The sequence below is a fragment of the Sorex araneus genome, chromosome 5, assembly GCF_027595985.1.
Source record: "Sorex araneus isolate mSorAra2 chromosome 5, mSorAra2.pri, whole genome shotgun sequence".
NCBI lineage: Eukaryota > Metazoa > Chordata > Mammalia > Eulipotyphla > Soricidae > Sorex > Sorex araneus.
This window is the reverse complement of record NC_073306.1, coordinates 213,513,430-213,539,228: the sequence shown is the minus strand read 5'-3', so window position 1 is coordinate 213,539,228 and position 25,799 is coordinate 213,513,430. Positions and strand designations below refer to the sequence as shown.

At 43.6% G+C, this 25,799-nt stretch overlaps 1 protein-coding gene across 4 annotated transcripts in view; it reads right to left on the bottom strand.

The window, feature by feature from the left end:
* GRID2 (glutamate ionotropic receptor delta type subunit 2) overlaps positions 1 to 25,799 on the bottom strand; it is a 1,314,711-nt gene that overhangs the window by 626,164 nt on the left and 662,748 nt on the right. For all 4 annotated transcript variants that reach the window (XM_055138199.1, XM_055138197.1, XM_055138198.1 and 1 more), the window contains 2 exons: positions 13,197 to 13,481; positions 67 to 272 (listed from right to left, as the gene is read on the bottom strand). In XM_055138199.1, coding sequence (XP_054994174.1) covers positions 67 to 272; positions 13,197 to 13,481 — 491 coding nt within the window. The remainder of the gene's footprint in view (positions 1 to 66; positions 273 to 13,196; positions 13,482 to 25,799) is intronic.

Below are 25,799 nucleotides of genomic sequence, written 5' to 3'. Positions count from 1 at the left end.
TCTGTGGGTCTATTACAAAGCATTTAATTTGAAAACGACCCACCTTCTACGACAACTTTTACTTACCTCAGTAATGAAGGATTTGGCTGTGGCAGGGTTCATAATGAGGATGGCTCGCCTGAGAGTGTCTCGATAGCGATTCAGTTCCTCTATCCTCATGGTATCAAAAAGAGTGGTGATCATTCTATTAATGTTGTTTTCTACCTTCTGAAGTGCGACATCCATCCCCTGCTGAGACACTTTGTCCAGGAACTCCTGTATTCCACGGATATCTGGGAACATCAAAACACAACACAACATGAATTACGGCTCAGGAGAGAAAAGAAAAACACTTTTTTTTTTTTATATTTCTTTATTCACCATGCAGACTGTCTAAACCACTAATGGGAAACGTGTTTAAGATTCATGACAATTAAATGTGTTTCTGTGGAGAATGGGGCGCTTGTCCACTTGAGTGACTCGATTTGTGCAGTGAGCGTTCTGCCGTATCACCTCTGGAACATGATGGAGGGAGTGGGAGGGAGGTGGGGGAGGGATTCTGCCTCCCCCGAAGCAAGTATAAGATGAGCACCCCAGGGTTGGATGAAGACACGGGCTTCATCCGACCTTTACCTTTCTCAGCTCTAACATGTCAGTAAACTTCCAGGGAATGGTGAATAGCCGAATTTATCTGAATCAAGACTGCTCACATTTCTAAACACAGGCAACGGCGTGGCTCTACTGCACATTTATAAGCTCCATAGAAACTGAGCTCCGAGAGATTCCCCAAGGTCACCTCGAACAGAACTGAAACAGCTAGAGGTTTGTCTGTTTTATGGATATCACATGCAAGGGCCACAGGCTGCGGTCTGGAGACGCGTGACTCTCTGGAGGTGCAGAAAGGTTGAGAGGAACCGGTCGGAGCCACAACCCAGATTGAGCGCATCTTTAGAACATGCTAGAGAAGATCCTTGACCTGAAGTTTGGGACTGAGAACTTAGAGTGAAGGATTGATGTTTGTGTCTTACTATTTTGAGCCACTGTATATTTCACGGAACCACAAAGAAAAAGTTGTGCTGAATAAATCAGTGTCCAGCGCGAACGTCATGGGTCACGGACAGCCCAGAGCATCTGGGCTCCTTCTACATGGGTGACCTGCCACAGCCAATCCGGGTTTGGTCCTTGGCACAACATGTCCCGCCTACCTGGAGCAGCCCCAGGGATGACCCCTGTGACAGAGCCAGGAGTAAGTCCTGAGCACCACCAGGGGTGGCCCGATCCACACAGAAACGCAGTCAAATGGAGCCCAGCTGCACCGGGCCTGCCTTTGCACTCCGCCCCCTGGGACTCTCACGTCCTCTTCCAGATGTGAGGCTTGCTCCTCCCTCGCAGCTCCGAGGGGCCTGCTTTTGTCTTTGTTTCTGGCCATCCTGATTATGAAACGCATCTCGTTGTTTCTTGGTTTGGGAGTATCTGCTGGACACCCTTTGAGCCTCACTGGCCAGTGCTCCCTTCACCCTCATCCTGTGATCACTCAGCCTTTCTTCAACTGTCCTTTCTCCTCCTCCTCTTCGTTCTTATCCTTCTGGAATTTCTACGGTTCTGAGTTTGCTGCTCCTCCGATGGTTAATAACATCCCTTCCCCCCTACTTGTTCTCCATCTCTTCTGTTTCCTCTCGGTGCTGAGTGCTCGCAGAGACGGAGCCCCTGCGGCAAGCCAGCGGCAAGCCAGCCAGGGCTGGTGCCCAGGAGCCCCGCGGACCTCGGCGTGTGGCTCTGTGCAGATAACGGCTGTTTCTGTGGGAAGCATTCAACCCCGACACCGCTCGCAGCTGGGGGACATGTGCCTGAACTCTGAAGGGGGTTTCAATAGCAAGGGGCAAAAGGAGATTTTTTTATTTACATTTCTGACACACAAAAATTGCTTATTCCGATTCCCAGGGCCATGTGACAAGCACAGGCCATGTAAACAAGTTCTAGAGAACATATTAGATTTGTTTTATATTTTCACCAGCATTATTTATGTTGCTGTGCTAGGGACAGAAATCAGGGTCACACACACACACACACACACACACAGGACAGAGCCCGACAACTTAGCCACATTCCTGGCCCTTTACCTTTCTTTGACTCAAACAAAAATGATTCAGAAAAACAAACTGGGACCCACATAGTCCCGTGACCTGGAATCAGCCGCATCATTGACGGATTGTGGTTTCCCTCCCAGTGTCTCTTGCTGGGATTGTTAGAGGCTTTCTGATTGGTGGTGATGGAGAAGACACCATCCCTTTCCTTGCCCTCTGCAGGACAGAGAGCTGTAAGAAGGAAGTGGAACTCAGGCCTCACCCTCCAGACAGTTACCCCACCCACTCACCCTCGGACAGCAGGAGATAGGATAGCAGATGGATAGAACTGAAATGATTATGCAATGGACATTTTCATTATCAACACCGTATTAACCCAGTCAGGAGTCTCATTTGTTCTTCATTTCCTTTCTTTGTCTTATTTCTAAGAAAAATAAATAAAAGAAAACTGAAGATGGTCTTGATAAGAATGAAAGAGTGATCCAAGTTATAGAATCAGAACTTGATATCCTAGCAACCAACGATTTCCCTGATATCTGTATTGTGTTATAAAGTTAGGCCGGCTTCCTGCAACAATTATTCAAGGCCTAGTGGCTAATTGAAGTTCAATGATTGTTTTTATTAAATTTTCTAAAATAATGGCGTTATTATGATCACTAATGAAAGATTAAATTTAATCTCTCTTCTAAAAATGGTTTATATTGAAATAGAATAGGGTAAAAAAAATCCAGGCTATATTAAAATCTAATGTATATACACCTCTATATCCTATTTAACAAACAAAAAATAGTATACTCTATTGTTTATTCCAAAGCAGTAGTCTGCATCCAGCCAAATTCCTTTAAGATCAAGTTTCTGCTTACTACTCTAGGTGCCAGGTAATCCCAGGAGAATTTGAAAGAAAAAAATTGTGCTAAAATACACCATCTTTGTATGTTATTATTTATATCTTATGATAATTGAGACCATACCACAGAAAGCAGATTGCAATATTTTTTTATTTTATATAGTAATAAAAGATCATTATTTTTTAAAGTGTACTTGAAACTAGCTTTAGTGGCATTCTCTAAAATACAGCAAACAATAAGTGCCAGGGTTGATCCTGCTTTTCAAATGTCACTTTTAAAATACTGAATTTGTCAGGCCTAATAGATAGGATAATAGATAGATGGGGTGTCTGCCTCACACAGATGACTGGGTTCAATGCCGGGCACTGGTACTGTCACCACGCCCTGCACCAGGGACCTGCAGGGTCAGGAGGAAGCCCTGAGCAAGGCGGGGTGTCCCACATCCCGACCCAAATGGAAATGGAACACGGAATTCATTAGGAGAGGAACTTTCTCAGTTTCTTCTACACTTCTCTCTCTCTTTCCCTCTCTTTCTCTTTCTCTCTCTTCTCTCTCTATCATCTCTCTCTTCCTCTCTCCCCCTTTCTCTCTCCCCCTCACCCTCTCCTCTTTCTTTCTCCTTCTCTCTTTCATCATCTCTCTTCCTTTTTCCCTGTCATCTCATCTCTCTTTCCTCCTCCATCTCCCTCTCTCCCTCTCCTCTACCTCTCCCTCACTCTCTCCCCTCTCCCTCCTCTTTCTTTCTCCTTCTCTTCTTCCCTCTCTCTGTCTGAGAGTTTTTCTTTATTCTAGCACTCCACTGCTTGAGTACTGTAGCTTTATATTTTAAATTAAAGTTGGGAGAAGAAAAGGCTCCTGCTATCTTCCCCCCCTAGAATATCTTTGCCGTTTGGAGAGTTCACATACCACTTGTGAAAATGTCAACTAGTTCAACCGGTTTGGAAAACAATTTAGACATGTCTCAAAAACTAAAAACTTGTGATTCCATATGACTAGCAATCCCATTTCTGTGCATTTATGCCAAGAGCCAAAAAGCTCCATTCTGAAGATATCTGCATTTTTATGTTCATTGCAGCATTATTCACAATAGCCCAAACCTGGAAACAGCCTAAGTGTTCAAGATCAGATGACATGTCAAAGGAACTTTGGTATAATACATATAATAGAAAACGCTTTTACCTACTTGATGCAGAACTAATAAAATGATTCAATAAGATGCTTGGATTAATTACATGCTTTTTCATGCATGCTGAGCAAATGAAAGAACTGGACAGTGGCCAATAAACATCCTTGAAACTGTCTAAAGAGAGTTGTTATTATTATAGCTATCAGCCATTTGAAATCGCTTTCCTGGTAATTATAAACAACTGCAATAACTAAGAGGAATGTGTCCATTTTATGGGCCTTGTATCCTGACTTTAAGATGGCACGGGGGGGGGGGGGGCTGGAGCGATAGCACAGCGGGTGGGGCGTTTGCCTTGCACGCGGCCGACCCGGGTTCGATCCCCGGCATCCCATATGGTCCCCCAAGCACCGCCAGGAGTAATTCCTGAGTGCAAAGCCAGGAGTAACCCCTGAGTATCGCTGGGTGTGACCCAAAAAGCAAAAAAAAAAAAAAAAAAGATGGCACGGGATAAGCACTGTGGTCCTCAGTGACGCATCCCTAGCTATGCGTGGGAAACGTCACCCGCATGTTTACTTCCATGGGATGTGTGGTGTGGGTTGTAAGGAAAAGGCGACGCAGCCTAGGGCACGTGCCTGAGGCCCTTAGGCTACAGACTGGTCCTTACCTTGGGATCATTAACTACGTTTTCTTTCTGTAGATTTGGAACCCACCCGTCCCACCGGTGAGCTCCATCCCAGCTCTGTCGTCCAGGGCTGCAGGGGTGGGGTCCTACCCCATGCCGGGGATAAAACCAGACCCCTGCGAGTGAAGACTCACTCTGCCGCTGGACTCTCTCTCCAAGTCTCTGTCTTACGTGCACACGAGCACCAAAGGTGTATCCTCCTACATAGAAGGAAAAATGCCCATTTGCTTCAGGCCCGTCCAGGCCCGTCCCTGGTTGCACTGACTCTGGCCTCGGAAATCTCAGTTGGATGAATCTGAGTGGAGATTTACCTGCAGCCAAAAATCCTTCCCACCGGGACAGTGAGGAGGATCTCTGGGGGGGTCAGGACTTGAAATAAGTTTAAGCTGAGCAAAAGGAACAAAAGCAAGCAGAGTTCCCCTCCACGCAGGGCTAGGCCCACCCAACCCACCTGGCATTTGCACTTCCTCTGGCCCTCTTATGACCGGGATGGCGTCTCCGCTGTTTCAGACCCCGCACTCTGGCCCTCGAGAGTAAACGGTATCCCTGCAGCGAGGGGCAGGCCCACTGTCCAGCGGAGCGCCTGCCCGCCCGCTGTCCAGAGGAGCGCCTGTAGCTGCCCACTGTCCAGAGGAGCGCCTGCCCCGCCCGCTGTCCAGAGGAGCACCTGCCCGCCCGCTGTCCAGAGGAGCACCAGCCCCGCCCGCTGTCCAGAGGAGTGCCTGTAGCTGCCCACTGTCCAGAGGAGCGCCTGCCCGCCCGCTGTCCAGAGGAGGGCCTGCCCCGCCCGCTGTCCAGAGGAGCACCTGCCCCGCCCGCTGTCCAGAGGAGTGCCTGTAGCTGCCCACTGTCCAGAGGAGCACCTGCCCCGCCCGCTGTCCAGAGGAGCACCTGCCCTGCCTGCCACTGTCCAGAGGAGCGCCTGCCCCGCCCACTGTCCAGCAGAGCACCTGCCCCTCCCACTCTCCAGAGCAGCGCCTGCCCCGCTCACTGTCCAGAGGAGGGCCTGCCCCGCCCACTGTCCAGCGGAGCGCCTGTAGCTGCCCACTGTCCAGCGAAGCGCCTGCCCCTCCCACTCTCCAGTGCAGCGCCTGCCCCGCCCACTGTCCAGAGGAGGGCTGCCCCGCCCACTGTCCAGCGGAGCTCCTGCCCCGCCCACTGTCCAGCGGAGTGACTGCCCCGCCCACTGTCCAGCGAAGTGCTTGCCCCGTCCACTATCCAGCGGAGCGCCTTCTCCGCCTGCTGTCCAGCGGAGCGCCTGTAGCTGCCCACAGCTGTCAGTTTTCACTGACCTAGGAAGTTTCTGCTTTGGATCAAACCTAGTTTCTCAAGAAAGGCTGCATGTCTTTCAGAAAACAAACGAAGAAAAACCTTCGATTATTGTATCATCTTAGGATTTCAAGTGTGTAAGTTTAACTCTAAACTCATACGGGATTCACCCCCTGCCCACACAGTCCCCGGACACCGAGTTCACACAGAGAAGCCTCATACAGCTCCTGGAGTGACTCTCCCGCTCACCAGCACCTGAGTTTAAACCTATTCTGGTCGTTTAGTTAGTTTAGTCTAGTGTTATTTTTTTAACAAGGTCACTGTTATTGTTTGATGAACCGCTGACATTTTCCTTATGCAAGAGAACATTCTTATGTCATACCAAAGTGACATAAATGCATTGAATTTAACTGAGGATTGTACTCAAAAGTTAAACACCACTTGCTAAACTTGAACCCCAGAAAATTAATTGGAAACATAATGGAATGTACTTCTCACACAAAATACCTGCCTCTAAATATATCCTCCACCGTATTCCCAGTCATTGTATGAGGCGATATAAAGTGTCATCAGACTGGGTCAGAGAACACGAATTACAATTCCTTAAAAACTCAGGAAAATTTTTAGCTTGTAGGTAGTATTGCTTCTGTTGCAGATGTTCAACTTTGCAATCATTTAAAAGAAGGCATAGACAATATGCAGGGGGAAAAAGGACAAGCTGCATTCCAAAGAAATTCCATTTACAGACAAGCAAACACTCAAAAACAAAAGCCCACTGGGAAGACCCCACTGCAAGTTGCTTACGTGTGCATCAACTGTCGAGTCTAGCCCTCGGCATGTCCCTCCTAAGGTGCTGGTCTCAATGTTCTAGCTGATGGAGGCTATGTGCCGGCACAGGCTAAGAGAGAAACCTATGCAGCTTATTTCTGCGTCTTCCCTGGGCTCCCAACCTTTAACGGAACCATTGTCCCTACATCTGCATCACCCCAACTCTCGGGGACATCATGCACCCTCCCGGGACGCCCTGCAGACTTAGGGACACCACATTAGAGGTGGTGATGAGTCCTTCATGAATCAGCGTGCCAGTAGAAGATGATTTAGTTTATCTAAAGTAAGTCTGCTGCTATTTTTCTGGAAAGAGCTACATGATACAATCTCTTATGTGCATCCCATAGGCAACTGTTACTTAGGAGAATTTTCCCCCAATTCAACTAAGAGATCAAAGACAGCATTTCGGCTTTGTCTTATAGGTCAACTGCAACTCAGATCGGGCAATGACAGGAGGTACAACTTCCATGTGGGCAAAGATGTAGTCTTTGAAATTATAACTCAGTCCTCTTGGACTGAGACTAATACCTTGACCAAATGAAAGGTTTACATAAAATGGAAGAAAAATGTTCCCTGACTTCTGAAAGGAGATCCCTGATGTATCACGGAATTTGTTTTAGGACGGAATCACAGAACCCGTCGGACTTGGTTGGAATACTTCTTTAAAGACTTGCTTATCACATTATTAAATAAATGCGAATGAGACAGATTGAATAGATCTGCTCTCAGCCTTTTGAGTGAGATAAACAAGAGCAGTTTTAGGAGGAGCCACATCTTGACAAGTAAACAATGGTCTAGGAACAAAGAGGGAGCATTTTGGAAGATTATACTGCATAGTTTCTTATACTACACATTTTTTTTTCAAGTAGAATCTCTAAAGAAGAAAACATACCCTCTTACTGTATCTATTTATATATATATAAAAAAACAGAGCATCTTCTCACACACCTGCTAACCAGGTTTCCTAGTAGACCATCATAAATATACTTAAGTTGCTTCAGACAAAACCTAACTGAAGGATTTCGGCAGCACACTCAGGTCCCCGAGCTGGGGGGCAGTGGGGACCCACCGTGAGGGCCCAGGGACTTGGCAGGGTTTCGGTACCTTGGCAATTGGCAAGGCCTGGTGACACACAGATTAAGAGACTTAAACCTGGTTGCCTAATATTATAAATCAATATTACCTCAATTGAAAAAAAATACAAGTTGCCCAAGTAGCATCCCTGAGCTGGCACCATCACCCAGCACAGCCGGTGTCCACTCAGGCAGCTCCACGCCGGCATGTGGACACGGGCAAAGGAGCAAGGAGGAACCTGAGGCCCTGCTGCTCTGTGCAGCTGAGCACCAACGTCCACTCTGTCCTCTCCAGTGCCTTACTATGACCCCGGGTCTGCAGCCAGAACCCGAGTGCTCCTTCTGCACACAGTTGGTCACCAGCCGAGACACCCTTCGCTGGCAGGAACTCTGGGCAATGCCCCTGTGCGAGGGGAAGTTCCCCCCGCACACCAAGTGGCATCCTGCCATCAGCGTCAGGGGCGGCGGGCTGCTAGGTAGGTGCCCCGGAGGCGTCCACCTGCTTAGGTTCCATGACCAGGTGGTTACAAGTTCCGTAGATAATCAGATCTCCCCAAGTGACACAGGATCATTCTCCCTGGACTCCACACGTGGCTTCGTGTTTCACGTGACTTCAGGCAGGACCCCTCCTGGGTCAAGCTGACCGGGTACATTCCATGCTCAAACTTTTAACGTCCTGTGGGTCTCAAATGTATCCAACTGTTATTTCTATATTCAAAGGACTCAGGCAGTTGAAGCTGTGAACTCTGCCGAGGGTCATCCGTCTAAAGTTAGACCTCTTCACTTACTTGAGCACTTGACTTTTCACTACCCCATCTGTTTTATTTGTAATAATCAGCACGACCACCACCACCACTACCGTCATCTTCATCAGCCGGTACTGAAAAAAGCGTAAGGATAACTAGGAAACACGTAGAGGAGAGCCCGGATAGAATCAGGGATCCCCCTAACATGAGTCCTGGCAGTGTGTCATACGTGGTGACCGTCACTTCCACACTCTCTGTTCACCTTGGGCACCTGATCTGCCCGTCCTGAGGTGGCTGTGCATGTCTTTCTGACCCAGCAGTGCTTTCTATTTGTCACTGGTAAAACTGGCATTTGCTGTGTACCCTTCCTGCTTGATTGAGCTTTGTAGAATAAACTTACTCTAGCATGGACAAAAATACATCTGAAATCATATTTTAAATATCTTTATGGCTAAAGATTTGCTCAATACTTTCTACTGGAGTGCCTATCTTGCAAAATTCTCTCAAAATAAGGATCAAAATCTACCCAGAAGACCTCCTCTGGTCACTGCTGCTGCAGTAAAAAACTTTCTTTTTCACACTGCATAAGTTATCAGCCATCTGCCCGTCACATTATTTTCTCCATTAAGTGAGTCAGATAAATATTTCACCTCTTTTATTAATTGAAAATGTCTTAAGCACTCAGACCACATTCTGTAAAACCCTTTATCTCATCTCTTCCTTTGTGCCCGGCAAATGAGCAGTGACCATCTCACGAGGAGGCCCTTTGAAAAGCTCAGCCCTTCCCAAATTCTCTTCAGTCCTTTTAAGAAATGTCCCGAGTCGATCATTTAAATAAAGTTTTCACTTAGTTTTTTCTTTTCCATCTATTTATTTAGAATCAAAGACTTGAATGCTCTTTGTTAGGGAGTTTAATGTAGATTTTTAACTGTGCCCGTCACCATAATTAACTGCCTTTGAAAAAATTTTTCTCTAATTAACGAGATATAAAAGCCTGAATTTTTGTAAAAAAATATTTAAAGCAAATATAGCTTCAATAACATTTAGCTTTAACAGGCTGCCCGAATCCCTCTATAGATGATGCTTTATCCATTCCTTAATGAAAGCAGTTCCTGATAACCCAGATAAAAGCCAAGTACAATTCCAATGTTTGAGCTTAGAATGATGACACTGACGAATGGCTCTGTAAACATATGGAGCCCTCGTCGAGGCATAAGGTATTTGAATAGCTTGATGCTTATTCTGGACTCTTGCCCAGTTCTTTACTAGCAAGATTTATTGTCAGTATAAAGAGAAAATTTTCTTTCATTAAACAAAAGCATTACTGGAAATCATTTCAATGATACAAGCCCAGTACTTTTTTTTTTGTAAATTATTAAATTAAATACCACCCAAAGGCATGTTTACTATTTGAGTTAAGAAAATTTTTGCTTTCCATTATCTGAAAAATAAAATGAAGCGCCATATTTAGGAGGACACAGTCACATGTGATTACAGTTTCTTATACATGTAAATATGCTAATATGGGAACGTCTGCACACAGGTAAGTTTGGGGGTCCTCACAGGGCGCCTAGGGCTCACTCCAGCTCTGTGCTCGGGTATCACTCCTGGGGGCGCACCAGGGACCAATTATGGGGCCAGGGACGGAGGCAGGTGGGCTGCCTTCTGTGTCATCTCTCTGGCCCCCAAGTTTCTTATTCACCCCAAGGAAATTAGCAGAAAGGTGAGGGATTTGAAGTGAATGGTGGATTTTTTAAAAATTTATTTTATTGAATCACCATATGGAAAGTTACAAAGTTCTCAGGCTTATGTCTCAGTTATACAATATTCAAACACCTGTCCTTTCACCAGTGCCCATATTCCACCACCAAAAAAAAAACCAGTATACCTCCCACCCCCCACCCCCACCTGCAAAACTGATAAAATTCACTTCACTTTCTCTTTACCTTGACTACATTCCATATTTCAACCCAAAACTCATTATTGTTATTATTGTTGGGGTTTCAACACAGAACTCACTATTCTTCTTGGAGTTTATCCCCGCAAAATACGGCCCTAAGAGGTATAAGGATTTCTGTGTTTTAGTAATTAAGTACATGGAGATTTAAGTGGGAAATTTCATCATTTCCCTTCCTGGGGCAGCATAAAGCAAAAGCTTAGTTCACATTCTGGGGACATGGCTGAGAGCACTTGCTGGGTTCAGAAGTAATCTAGCTGGCTCTGGATCTTGGACATTCAGCAGCAAAGCGGTCGTGCAAATGCATGGCTACCTGGTTCGAATCTCGGCGAAGGCCAGCCGGAGCCGGTACCAGCCCCAGCCTGAGACTGCCATGAATGGTGGATTTGTATGATGGCGAACTTAGTGCCATTTTTCTTCTTTTGAATTTTTTTTTTTTTTTTTTTTTGCACAGGGGTTACTCCTGCCTTTGCACTCAGGAATTAATCCTTGACGGAGCTCTCTGGGCCATATGGGATGCTGGGAATCGAACACGTGTCGGCCTCGTGCAAGGCAGATGCCCTACCCGCTGTGCTATTGCTCCAGCCCCTTAGTGCCTTTTTTCTAGATATTCATCTTATCTATATTGTTTTAATTAATCTTTTACAAGGTTTTCCTAATTGTAATCCATTTAGGACTTGGAAACAATAGGTATTCCCACTGATATTTACAGAAAAATAATCAAAATAAAATTCCAATTTTAATTATGTCAAAATGACTTCATAAGAAAACATATTTAGGTTCCTCATTTTGCAGGACTTTTAAAAATTAGAACTGATAATAAAGTGTTTTCCTTCCTTAACGAAAGAAAGAAAGGCATGGGGTTTCTTATTTTATTATTTAAAATTATGTTTGAGTAGAGGTCTAAGAATGCTAGTAGAGGCCTAAGGTTGGGAAGACTGAATTATTATGACTACAAGACAACTGCAAAGGGATCCTTAACAGTTTTATTTAATACAGATTTCACTATATTTACTAAATAATCTTATCAGTGAATTTCAGGCTCGGATATATTTTTTCAGTCCTTTTACCAATGAGACCATTGTTTTTCATTTCCCTTTTGATCATTTTATTTATTTCAGTCTCTTGGTTTTTGTTCTGTGACCCCTAAATAATATAAATTAAGCAGGAAAAAAAATAAGAATTTCCATCCTGGAGACAAAGGAGTGTGCTTCTGGAGTGGCACAGTGTCGCCGAGCCAACCAATCAGTTTAATGGCACTCTGATGGCCGCAGCCCCGGGGCACCTTTGAATATTTAGGGCCAAATGCAACTGCCACTTGCTTCCCTCCATGGAAATCCACGGGGGATTTTATTTGTTGCTTTTAGATCTCTGCCAACCTGTTTGTGGTCAGTTCTATGGATGTCATTTTCTGACCCACTCTTTGAAACTGCTCAACAGTGTTCACAAGTGCGGGGTAGGATATGACAGGGAAAAAAACAGCATTTTTATGCTTCTTTACTCAAAGAAAATAGACTCCATACAGAAGTTAAAAATTGATTTTTAAATAAAGATACACAGGCTAAATAGCAACTTTTTCTGAGACTGCTTTTTAAAGAAAATATAAAAGAATGGCATATTAAAAATATTTTTTCTAGATCAATTTATGTTTATTTTCTCTAACTTGCTGGTACCTACCTATATTCTATTTCTTTTGTCCCTTAATGACAAAAATAAGAAGGGACCTTTATATACGCAATTCTAGCATCAGTTAGACAACTAAATCAACTCAGAGAATATTTAAACAAAAATGCCTACAATTTTACTGTGAAAACTCAAGCAGTTTTTGTACAACTTGAGAGTTTAGTAAGATTTTATAAAGTAGACAGTATGCTGTTACAACAATATTATAAAAGGGTGATTTGGGGGTGGTTGGAGCAATAGTACAGTGTGTAGGGTGTTTGCTTTGCATGAGGCTGACCCGGGTTCAATCCCTGAAGTCCCATATGGACCCCTGAGCACTGCCGAGAGTAATACCTGAGTGCAGAGCCAGGAATAACCCCTGAGCATCTCTGGGTGTGATCCAAAAAGAAAAAAAAAAAGTATAACTGTAGTGTAGTGAGGGATGAAAGTTAAGCACTGAGTAAATGTTGAAGCCTACCATAGTATAAACAAGATGTTTCCTATTTTTAACCAATAAGTAACCAGAGGCTATTTTTATATTTTAGTATTTATATATTTAATATGTCTTTTTCATTATATCTGCATATATAATATATAGTTCTATAATTATGCAGCATCCACATTTAATATAATAGGAAGGAGTTCTGTGCCTTTTCAAATGATCTTTTATTATTCAATAAGGATTATACTATATGGTTCGAAAATATATATATTTTTTGTTTAAATGCGTTAGACAGAAAAGCTCGTCTTAAAAATTCAGATATGCTGGAGTCGGGTTTACTTTAGGAATTTTGAGCACAGACACGCGTATTCATTGTTTTCAGCCTGACTTCCAAAACTGAGCACGAAACGCTGCACCCTGACTGAGCCGTCCACGCCGGCGGCCGGGCTCCACGGCCGAGGGTCCGAGAGGGGAGAGGGGGCAGGCCCTGAGCCACTCACCGTACTCGCTGTCGTAGAAGATGATGAACTTCTGCCAGGCGTACTCGGTGACCACCCTCAGCATGACGTCGTGCAGGTAGACGGGGGGCCGCACGGCCAGGGTGTAGTCCCCGCTCCGGGGGCCCCTGGCCAGCCCGCAGCCGCTCCGGGGGGTGCCCGCCGTGGCCCGCTGGATGAAGAGGTGCGGGATGTGCATGGCGTCTGCCAGGGACCGCAGGGAGCCCGCCGACGTGCAGCCGATGGAGCTGACCAGGGCCAGGATGCCCTGGTTCATCAGCTCGCAGGCTGCAAGAGACACAGAGGCACCCAGGGTCAGTGGGGCACACAGACTTCCCTCCCCCACCCTGGGAGCGGGTTGCCGGACCCCCAGCAGTGCTGGGGGACCTTAGTCACATCTACCAGTTTCTAGTGACGGGACAGAGGATTGAACTGCAAAGGGTCAAGGATAGATACTAGGGACCAGCAGGGCTACTCTCAGACATTCGGGGACCCCCTAGCAATACTGGGGAGGACGTTGGTCACATCCAGGAGGTCCTAGTCAACGGGACAGAGGATTGAACTGCAAAGGGTCAAGGATAGACACTAGGGACAGCAGGTCTACTCTCAGACATTCGGGGACCCCCTAGCAGTGCTGGGGCGACCTTGGTCACACCCAGGAGGTCCTAGTCAATGGGACACAGGATTGAACAGCAAAGAGTCACGGTTGGATGCCGGGGTCCAGCAAGGCTACTCTCAGACATTCGGAGACCCCCTGCTCCAACAGCTTTTGGAGGGGCAGTAAGGGAAGTTTAGGGCACTCTGTCACAAATGGACCCTTGTTTTACAAAGAACCTTGCTACGAGCTACAGAGCACTCTGTTGGGAGTCAGTGGGGACTCTGCCCTTGTCATCTCTGTGACCTGCTCAGCTGCGTGGCTGACCCAGCATTGTTTCACTGTCTTCAGAGAGGCTAAAAAGGCATGAATCTTGCAGGTAACTGTGAACCTGGAGAATAACTCACTTACTTCCCGCCATCACAAGACAGACATTGAATTAGTGAGAGCTACATGTTGATAGTGCTCCAATGTTCACTTTGATCAGAGAAAAGGTAATTTTTTACTGGGTATAAAATTCAGGGTTTCCATAAGGAGATAATATGTAAAATAGAGAATAAATGAAGGAGAAGATGCTACAGAAAAGAACCATTTTCTATCTAAAAGTTTAATGACACCTCTCCCTAAGACAGGAAAACCAAACATATTTTTCTTCTTTTTTTTTCTGACAAAAAACCCATGGGCAAATAAAAGCTAAATTTCAACAACTGACTTATTTTGACGTCTAGTTGAATAATTTCTACTTTCTATTACATGGCTTATGATCCTTTTAAACTTCATTTCAAATGTTCTTCCTATGCATATACATTGAGTTTAAAACAACTAAAATTAGATAAAGTATAAATTATAAATATGAGGGCAGAATATGTAGGAGAAAAATTCAAAAGCAATACCTAAGAATTCCAATTTTTGAGCATAAGATATTTGAAATAAAAACAAAAGTGAAATTTAAAAAAATAACATGACGGTGGGGCTTTGGGAAATAACACAGAAGGTTGGGCATTTGTCTTGGGTGTGGCCAACCCAGGTCTGATCCCTGGCATCCCACATGCTCCCCCAACTCTACCCAGGAGTAATTTCTCAGTACAGAGTCAGTAGTAATCCCTGAACTTACTCAGCAGAAAGTCAGAAGTAAGCCCTGCCCTTACTCAGTACAGTCAGTAGTAAGCCCTGACCTTACCTTACTCAGCACAGAGTCAGTAGTAAGCCCTGACCTTACTCAGTACGTAGTAAGACCTGCCCTTACTCAGTACAGAGTCAGTAGTAAGCCCTGCCCTTACTCAGTAGTCAGTAATAAGCCCTGGCCATAATCCAGGGTGGCCTTGAAACAAAAACACAAAAGCAACAACAAAAATCATGGAAAAATGAGTGCCACTTGAGATCATATATACGTTCCAGTACTTATTAAATATTTTGGCATTTATGTATAAATTACATTCTCAATATTCAAACTCTATTATAGGCTGCTTCACATGATGGTTGAAAAATTAAAAGAGAAACTTAGATGATAAGCATTTCCTTGTAATTAATCCACCAGTTAATGAAAGTTGACTTATATGAAGATACTACACAATCTATATGCACATAAATACTAAGAAAATTTATTACAATTCATATTGAGTTTGAGAATATAAAACAAATGAATAATTAGCAAGGCATTATGTTCAAGGAGGAGAAAGGTCATATAATTTTGAAACAAGTGTTATATACAGTATCAGAAATGATTGCTTTCGCGCTCTACAAGCTTGGGGTTGAAATATCAGTAATTCCATAGAACAATAGACTATAAGACTAACGCCCAAGAATAGTAGAAATAAGTACCAGGAGATTGTTTCCACGGCTTGGAGGCTGGTCTCTCATTCTGGGTAACTCAGGGAAGGGACCACCAAGTAAAATGTGGTTGGAGGTCATGTGGGGGAAGGGTGATGTGGGCCGAATACAGACTAGAGACTGAACACAATGGCCACTCAACACCTTTATTGCAAACCACAACACCTAATCAGAGAGAGAGAACAAAAGGGAATTCCCTGCCATAGTGTCAGGGTGGGGTGGGGGGGAGACGGGACTCGGGAGGGGGGGAGGGATGTTGGGTTTACTGGTGGTGGAGAATGGGCACTGGTGAAGAGATGGGTTATCAAACTTTGTATGGGGGAAACATGAGCACAAAGATGTATGGATCTGTAACTGTACCCTCACGATGACTCTCTAATTAAAAATAAACTAAAAAAAATTAAAAAAAAATAAATTTTCATTAATTAAAAAAAAAGAATGTAAAATTCCTACCAGATTGCTAATACTTAGCAGTTTGTAAAGGAATGTGTAAAAATCTCAATACTATTATATTATGTATATGTTAAAATGCAAAACTTTGTGTATAGGCAATGTAATATGTTGACCTCCCTCACTTTTTTTACTTTTAATGTAATGAGATGTATAATGTCATTGATAACTAGAAACATGGTTTGTATTGTGTTTTTATTAGACAATGGTATTTGTTCTTCATAGCAAAGCTTATAATTTCAGGATACAACTTCAAGGATTTTGCTGTCATCCTTGCAGACCACAACTAGAAATTGTTGATTCCCAGAACAGTTTAGGATTCAAAAAAGTTTGGTACAAAGAATGAAAACAAAATGCTCAAGGAAGAAAAACACCACTCATTCTGCAAATATTAATTAAGCACCAATGATTACCAGAAAGACATTTGACATTGCAGGCTGGTTATAGATTCTTCAATAATCATATAACCTTGACTATCGCTTAAAGCATTAAACTTCTCTGAATCCTGTTTTCAGCTGTAAAACTGGCCTTTTCCAGACTTTCGGAACCCAGTGGCTTCTTGCAGAAATGCCTCTAGACTGTGAACTAAATTACGGCCTGATGCCGCCCTGGGAGAGGAAAGGTTTTTGTCCCTCGGCCTTTCCTTTCAGTGGTGGCGGCGGTGGCGTAATAACCGCCATCTTTTAGAGCCCACAAAACAGAGGTACGAGCCTGCAGTGATGCGACTTCTGGCAGAAATTTCTCTGGACTGAATTACTAAAATACCAGAAATCCAAATCCGCCTGACCACAGCAGACCTATCAGGTCAGAGAATGCTCTTCATTCTCTCAATGGAAAACAAATGATCAAATGATGCCTTTTTGGCAGGTCTGATTGTTGGGGGAAAATTTCAAATAATAATAGTGAGTTTTCTGTTGCAATAGTGAATATAATCAAAGTAAAGAGAGAGTAAAGTGAAAATCATCAGCCACACAGGCGGGGGGTGGGTGGGATGGAAAGTATACTGGGGTTCTTGGTGGTGGAACATGTGCACTGGTGAAGGGATGGGTGTTGATCATTGTGTGACTGAGACTTAAACCTGAAAGCTTTGTAACTTTTCTCATAGTGATTCAATTAAAAAAATCATAAAAAAAGAAATATTAGTAATTCCTCATAGCTCAAAAATCTAAGACTTAAGAAAGCAATTAAATTTATGGTTACATGTCCAATAAATATGCAAAATAAATGGGGTCAACATTGTCTTCACTACTGCAGTCAATAAGATCATTGCTAATCTTTATAAGCGAATAGATATACACATTTTTATTTTTAATTGTTTGGTTTTGGGGCCTCCAGTGGTGCTCAGGACTTATCCTGGTCTCCACTCAGAGGCCTCCCTGCTGGAGTCTGGGACCCAAGTGATGTGTGGGGCAGGAGGTTGTGGGCCGTGTGCAAGACAAGTGTCTGACCCACAACACCGATCTCGCCAGGCCCGGGATTCACTTTTTTAAAATTTTAGTTTTGGAGCTACAAAAGTTTTGGGGGCTATTTCTGTCTCTGTGCCTGGGGACTGAGCCTGGGCCACATACATGTGAAGTATGTGTTTCGCTTATTGAGCTGTCATAGAAATTCACATTTCACACTAGAATTTGATGAAAACTTTATTCTTTTAGCTTGTAAAATCCAAATTGGTAGTGTTGCATTAAGCATTAGTCATTAAGAATTAAGTAAATATGAAGATATATGTAGTTGAATCAGTGTTATATGACACTAAATGCAAAAGTTAAAAATGTAAATCATTTAATATAAATCTATGACAATAGTTACAAAAATAGAAGTCGGGGCAAATTTCAGTTTTGTCAATATAATTAAAAATAATTTATATGAAAATGACTTCCATACAACAGTTCATTAATATTATCTTAATATCTATGTTTAGATGTGTTAGTTACTGTTAAAAAAAAGAAGACATGTAAAGCTAAAGATACTGCACATCGGCTGCTAGTGCGGCCTCTCAACCCCATATCTCTTCATTCTCAGCAATGGAAAACAAATTGCCAAATGCTTTCTTTTCAGCAGATCGACTTCAGGGGGGAGAAATTCCAAGTCAATAATAGTGAGTTTTTTGTTGAAATATTGAATGTAATCAAAGTAAAGTGAAAGTAAAGTGAAATTTACCAGTTACACAGGCGGGGTGGGGGGCTGGGGAGGTGGGGGGGGAGGGGGAGGTATACCGTGATTCTTGGTGGTGGAATATGAGCACTGGTGAAGGGATGGGTGCTCGAGCATTGTATAACTGAGACTTAAACCTGAAAGCTTTGAAACTTTCCACATGGTGACTCAATAAAAGAATAAATTAATAATAAAAAAAAGATACTGCACACTTAGAAACTGGATGGACACTGAGAAAAATGACCACCTTATACAGTCTGTGGACCCCCCTCCACATGACATCGAATGTCCCTTTTGGAATATCCTGGGGGCCCAAGGGGTCATATTCCTTCCCCCACAGTTGAGAAGATAGAGCATGAAAATCATTACGAGCACTGTAGGAGGAGCCTTGGAGTGGAGTGTGGCTACTGTAAGGGGATGCGTCCCTCTCCCGGGAGCCACCCTCCTGTCTCGCAGGTGGCAAGCAGGCACTTACTCTCCCCCACGGGACGCACAAAAGCACCCAGCTCCTTGGCTCTTGCCCAGTTCCCTTTCAGCCACAGGAAATCTCAGGGCGGCTGCTACCTTCGACTCACAGGACAGAGACAGACGAAGCCCCTGGAGGAGAGGATCCGAACGGGGAATGTGACCCAGTGGGCCTGGCGAGAACAGCCCGGGCCCCGCTCAGGAGAGAGGGAGGGCAGTGAAGTCACTTGGCACTGGTTGGCCCCAAACCTGGAATCTTTACTCTGTTGGTATTTGGCTCAGAAGACAGTGCTCCGGGGCCCTCCCCGGGCCTGCTCAGAGCTCCCTGCTGGCGGGCTGGGGCGACCAGAGTGGTGGCAGGCTGGGCCTAGGCCACAAACACGCCAGCCCGAGGCCCTGCCCCCGGCCCACCCTCCAGCCCGAGCAGCAAGGACCGACGAGCTGCCTCCCCTCCGGGCGGGCCACGCATGTTCAGGGAGCAGAGAAGACGCGCACTGGCTTTGCGCACGGAAACACCCTGCAGGGCCGGGGATGGTGAGCAGGTGGGTTGCGTGCCTCGCCCACCGCACAGCCGGGTGCCGTCCCCGCACCCACGGGCCCGTCCTTAGTCCCTCGAGTGTGATCCCAGAGCACAGAGCCAGAAGCAAGCTCTGAGCAGTGCTGGGTGTGGCCCAAGGCACGCACGCGCGCGCACACACACACACACACACATGCACACACCCATGCACACACAGACGCACACGCACACACACATGCACACACACATGCATGCACACATGCACACACACATGCACACACCCATGCACACGCACACACACACACACATGCACACACACACACGCACACAGACTAGAACTCAAGATAGAGAAACTTTGAAGAGCTGCTCCCAGGCCCCAGGAAGGAGTCCACTAGCCCCGTGCAGCGACTGTCCATCAGCCGGCTGGTCACTCCGCTCAGGCCCAGAGATATGGGCTGTTCGGGGCCACCTCAGGAATTACGGGGTGTGCAAAGGCCAAGGCCCTCCCTGCCGCCCTCTGGCTGTCTCCTGGATCTCTGCTAGCTGCGGAAAGCTCGCCTTACCCTAAAATAGATCACTGTGGGGCCGGAGCGATAGCACAGCGGGTGGGCTGTTAGCCTTGCACACAGCCCACCCGGGTTTGATTCTCAGCATCCCGTATGGTCCCCTGAGCACCGCCAGGGGTAATTCCTGAGTGCAGAGCCAGGAGTGACCCCTGTGCATCGCCAGGTGTGACCCAAAAAGAGAAATATATATATAGCACTGATTTCAGCTAAACCTTTCAACAGTTATGTAAATGAGTTAGACTCTAAATACAAAAATTGAAGTCAAGTGATTGATACACACTATCTGTTTTATTTCTGAAACCACCTTGTTATTTTTTCACTAAAATTAGATTTAAATTAATGTATAAAGGGTCTTGATGTTGGTAACCTGTTACTAAATTCTCAATAAAAATTCCGTGAAATATTCTTGAATAGCATCATCCTCCTTGAATAAACTTCTCTTCTCTGATATTTTATTTTTTTCTGGCTTGCTTATTGGTCAAAGTCCTCATTCAAACTTCCCAACTGATTTTAAAGTCATCTCTTGATTTCATAATATCCCATATGTACACATATTCTTTCACAATATTTTTAATTGACTAAGAGCCAGGGATTTTTATGTTGATTATAACATGTACATGACAGATTCCAGTCTGAACGTGCTCGCAAATTAGTCTCCAAAGCATTTCAAAAATAATCTTGCTAGAAAATTTCTTAGTGGAAATTTGAAAAATGTGGCTCTTTAGCCCACCTCTAGGGTTTATATTCTAGATATTCATGATTAATAGCAATACATTGGCATTGTAATATGTTGCATAAGAATTTCTGAGGCACAGTGCTTTCCAGAAAACAGACTGGTTTGTGGCTCTAGGCAAAAGTTAAGTTGTTAAGAAGATGAATTTTTAAATATACATTTATCTTTTTGTTCCAATAACATAGACAACTTTATTCTGTTCAATTCTGCAACTCAAATATTTTATATTATATACCCACCAATCTAAAATTTATGGTTTCCCTTATGGTTTTTAAAGCATAAATAAATTTAAAGTAGTTATGGGACATTCTGTTCACTAGGTGCCTTGATAATATACTTAACTAGTTTCTGTCTCTCAATTTGTGTTTTCACAGAGCTTGATTAATTGGCACCTAGATGTTTACAATAATCTCTTGTAATTCCATTTGCATAGGTAGACACTATATGATATTGTCTTTATTATCCTCCTTTCTGAAATGTTATCATCTTGGTTTTGCTCCTATTTAAACTGACTAGGAGCTTATACATTTTATTAATTTTCTGTAAAGAAGCCCTACTTTTGTATAATTGATTTGTATCTCTACTTCATTAATTTCCACTTTGATTTTTATCATTCCCTTTCTTGGTTAACTTAATTTGCTTTTCTCCTCCTAAGGCAAAGTCTGTAATGATCATTTTAAAATCTTTTTCTTCCCCTAATAGATGAATTCAGTCCTCTTTAAGAAGCTGTTCTAGTACACCTATTTCTGTTAACCTCCTCTGATGTGGTATGATTATAAAGTTTTTGATGGATCAACAAAGAGACATAGCTGTCTGTGTTGTTTAGATTTGGAGAACATTTTTCTTGCATTTTTCATTATATGCCTCATAATTCCTGGACAGAAGACACACTGCAAAGGAGATGCATTGGTCACATAGATGCCAGTTTCCACTCTGGAAAGTGTGTCAGGCATTCTACTCAAGGCGATGTGAGCATGTGACCATATGCTTGATGTTTGATGTCAACATGCTTGTTTTAAATCGGGAAACTTGTGGGTGTGACTACCAAGTTGCCAAAAATGTGGGGCATCATGGGTGGAGGTAGCCCAGAGTTTCCATCACAGGTGTGTGTGTGTATTTACGTATTTTATATGTAATCCTTATGTATATATATGTATATATGTATGTATATATTATGTATATATATACATAAGGATCATCCCTTAACAACATATTAATAATCTCTTATAGAAGTGCTTAATGTCATAATGTCCTCTCTGGGTAAAATACAACAATCTTCACACACTCTCCCCTAAGAAAAGTTTTTTGGAGCATTTTCAGCTGGTTATTCATAACAAACAATACAAAATATGTTATTTTGGTTCTGCTTTTGGGTGGGGGGGTTCTCAATGGAAACATCCAAAATATGTTGGTGGGAAAGTGTCATGGTGTAGGGACTGGTGTTCAAATATTAGATGTAAATAAATACTTGTGAACTACTTTATAAAAATGAAATACCTAAAAAATCATGTGCTTTCAGGGCTAGGTGGTACAACAGAGGTGAGGGTGCGTGCCTGGCTGGCAGCCTGCCTCATAGAGTCCCCTGAGCATGACCAGGAGTGGTTCCTGAGTGCAGAGTCAGGAGTAACCCCTGTGCATTGCATTGTTTGTGGCCACAAACAAACAAATGAACAAACAATAAAATAAAATAAAGTCAGGAAACTTCCACTTGACAAACTTTCAGTTTGAAGACTGAAACTAGGTATGCGGAGTCCTCTTGGTCCCTTTGCGTCTGAAGACGGAGGTTTTCCCGCATTTGCTGGGGATAATAATCTCAGGAATGTGTAATGAGTGGGTAGTGATGTCTCTCCCACAGGGGGTGTTCAGAGATCTCTCCTCTCAGGGCACTTTCATCTTCTGGACTTGAGCCCCCTCTGCTCCCTGCTGGCCATCGCGGTGACCTGACCATTGCTCTCCGCACTGACCACTGTGTTCCCGCCCTCGCTGCCCTGTTCCCGTCCTGTGCAGCCTCTCTGCTCTGTTCTTCTTCTTCCTGGAGTGCTTTTGGCCCATATTTTCTTTCATCTTCTCCCCCTCGCCAGGCCTCTGTAATCACAGACTCTTCCTCCACACTTAGCCCTGATCTCAGGACCCCAGCTGGTTTTTCCTTTCACATCTGTCATCTAACTTCCTATTTGATTCTATATTTTCACTCTTTCCCACTAAAATATAAACTTTGTTCTGCTCAGTCCTTCTGCCCCAAACCTGGAGAGAGACTGGCTTGTATTTATTGTAGGAATATGTCGATGCATGGACAATGAATTAATAATTCACCAAATCAAGTGTGTCCTGTCAGTCTAATCTCCAGAGAGGACACAGTGTGAGGTGAATCACTGACATTACAAATGGCCACTTGCCTCAGAAGGTCACGCTAATGATGCCCAGAGTTTGTCTGTGTGGGAGCTCGTCTCTCCACCCTGGTGAAGATGAACGCTGAGGAGGGCTGAGCACAGCAGGAGGGGCAAAGGGGGCGGAATCTTTCCTCCATACCAAGAGCGTTTGGCACAATGACGTATATCATTTAGACATAGTCTTATTCCTCTGTCATAGGACACGCATTGATACCCACCAGGAAAGCAGACAGCATACTTTTTTTTAAAATTTATGTATTTGTGGATCTCAAAAAATGTTCCTTACAAATGAATACAAGGCAATGTGTTATCTAATGCAGTTGAACATGGAATTCTTCTTTAGAAACAATAATCTCAATAAATGTTTAGCAGTGGGAGTGCTACACCCACTCAGTATCTCCTAAATTTGTAAATATTCATTTGAGAATTGTTTGAAATTCCTATTTGGTTAAAAAACTTCTTCTAATGGCATGCATGTTTTAAATTATTTAAAACCAACTAGAAAAATGCATTTAAAAATGAACTAAAATGGATATTTGTAACCATTTTATTTTGTAACATTACAGCAACTAGGAAAGTTGAGTGATTTTTTTTAATATGGCACATTTCCATTCATTATCAGATGCTTTAACTTTTTCTTCTCAATCTTTCCTCTGCAATTTTACCTCGATCTGATTAAGACCTAGAGTCGGCAGCAGGAGCTAGAACAAAGCTAGCCACTCATGAATTGATCGCCACATTGAAATTTCTGGGTAATCACATTTCACTTAGCATAAAATGCACTTGGATTTATTCTCTTCCAGGAAGTAATCTTTTACCATCTGCAGTTTGTTATCATATTGCAATTTCACTAATAATGCCTTTCCGTATAGTTTCAGAAGCATTTCTATTTCTGGGGGAAAACCGTCCCTGTACTTTACAAAACTGTGGAACAGAGCAGAGGGTCAGAAACACAATGTGATAGCTTGGACACTGCTAACAGCAATTATGAAGCGAAAGGACATCATTCCTGAAAAGCATGGTGTCACAATGGTGGTGACATTTCCCAAAGACAGCTTTCCGCTCAGTCGCCTGGACTTCTTTCTTACTTGTCCTCTCAGCCAATCAAAATGCCAGACCCACATGGCTCTCTCCCTACTCGTTACCAGGGCCACGAAGACACTCTGACCAAACCCACCCCCGTCAATGCTCTACTCTTGAACTGCGGAGAAACGCCAGCTGTCCAGGGGAAGGGACCTTGGGATTGCTGGTGCAATGACGCAGAGGTGCGGAGAGGAGCTCTGGGCTCTGGGCGACAGACAGTCTCTTCCTCTCTTCGGCGACTCACTTCTTTCTCTACTAAAGTTGCCAAGTGATAAAAATCAAGTTAAAAATTATTACCCGATACCAGTATTTCTCTCTCTTTTCTTCTATTACCAACCAGCCTTTTCTCTACTTAGGATATTATAACTTAATTGGCTGCAAATTGGGCTAGAAAGAGAAGTAAAAAAGCATCTTTAAAAACCATTAAAGTGGGGCTAGAGCGATGGCACAGCGGGGAGGGCGTTTGCCTTGCACGCGGCCGACCAGGGTTCAATTCCCAGCATCCCATATGGTCCTGAGCACCGCCAGGAGTAATTCCTGAGTGCAGAGCTAGGAGTAACCCCTGAGCATTGCCGGGTGTGACCCAAAAAGAAAAACCAAAAAGATTAAAGTGGTTACATCTACCTCTGCTATAATTTATTATAAGAAAATTTTCATTTTTCCCATTATATGCTAGGTAAAAGTCTGTCACTTGTGAATCAATATCCTCCTGTAAGCTTAAAAATACACAAACGTGGTGGGTTTGACTGGAGCGATAGCATAACCGCTAGAGCATTTATTTGCCTTGCATGAGGCCAACCGGGTTCAATTCCTCCAGCCTAGGTTCGATTCCTCCAATCCGGGTTTGATTCCTCCGCCCCTCTCGGAGAGCCCGGCAAGCTACCGAGACTATCTCGCCCGCATGACGGAGCCTGGCAAGCTCCCCGTGGCGTATTCGATATGCCAAAAACAGTAATAACAAGTCTCACAATGGAGACATTACTGGTGCCCGCTCGAGCAAAACAATGAGCAACGGGAAGACAGTGATACAGTGAATCTCATTTCATTTACTTATATTAAATAAAAACATGTATATGAAAGTCCTTTTTGCCAAAAAGTTACTATTATTTCTATTATTGTTCACATAACTCTACACTCTTGAATAATATTAAAAGTAGCTTGAGTTAATTGCTAAAGATCATGCTTCCTTAGAGATCGAGGTCTGTAATATCAATTCGATCAACTGATAAGGACATACTCAAAATATCAAAATGCAGTGTGTTGGAAAGTCAGCAATTTTTACAATTTTTAAATGTCTATATTTTCATTGAAAGCCTTCACCACTCAATATTAATAAATGCAGATATAATGCGTATTTAAAAGTAAACATATAATGTCACTATTATTTAGGTTCAAGAGGAACATTTATTTAATGATTTCTTCCAATTTGGCCCAAGCTAGTTGGATTTTTAAAATGAATAAACACATTAAATTCTAGATAATTTAAAATGAATGCCATGTTGACTCATTTCTATTGCTGTATAGCATGTGCTTAGTAAATTGGACATAAATGTCAGAGAGAAGGCGAAGTAGGTATAGTGCTTGCCTCGGCCCCTGTGAGGGGCCACAGCTCTGCAGATGACCCCCTGGGTCTCACCAGGAGTGACCCCTGAGTGCAGTACCAGGGGTAAACCCTGAGCACAGGTGAACGTGGCCCCAAACAAAAAGAAAACTGAATAAAAAACATTTTCTGTAAGCCCAAATTTGATATATCTTGGAGAGTTTGATTTTTATAACTGAAGAAGAAAATACCCTGAAATGTGGAAGGACAAAACTACACCGCAGTT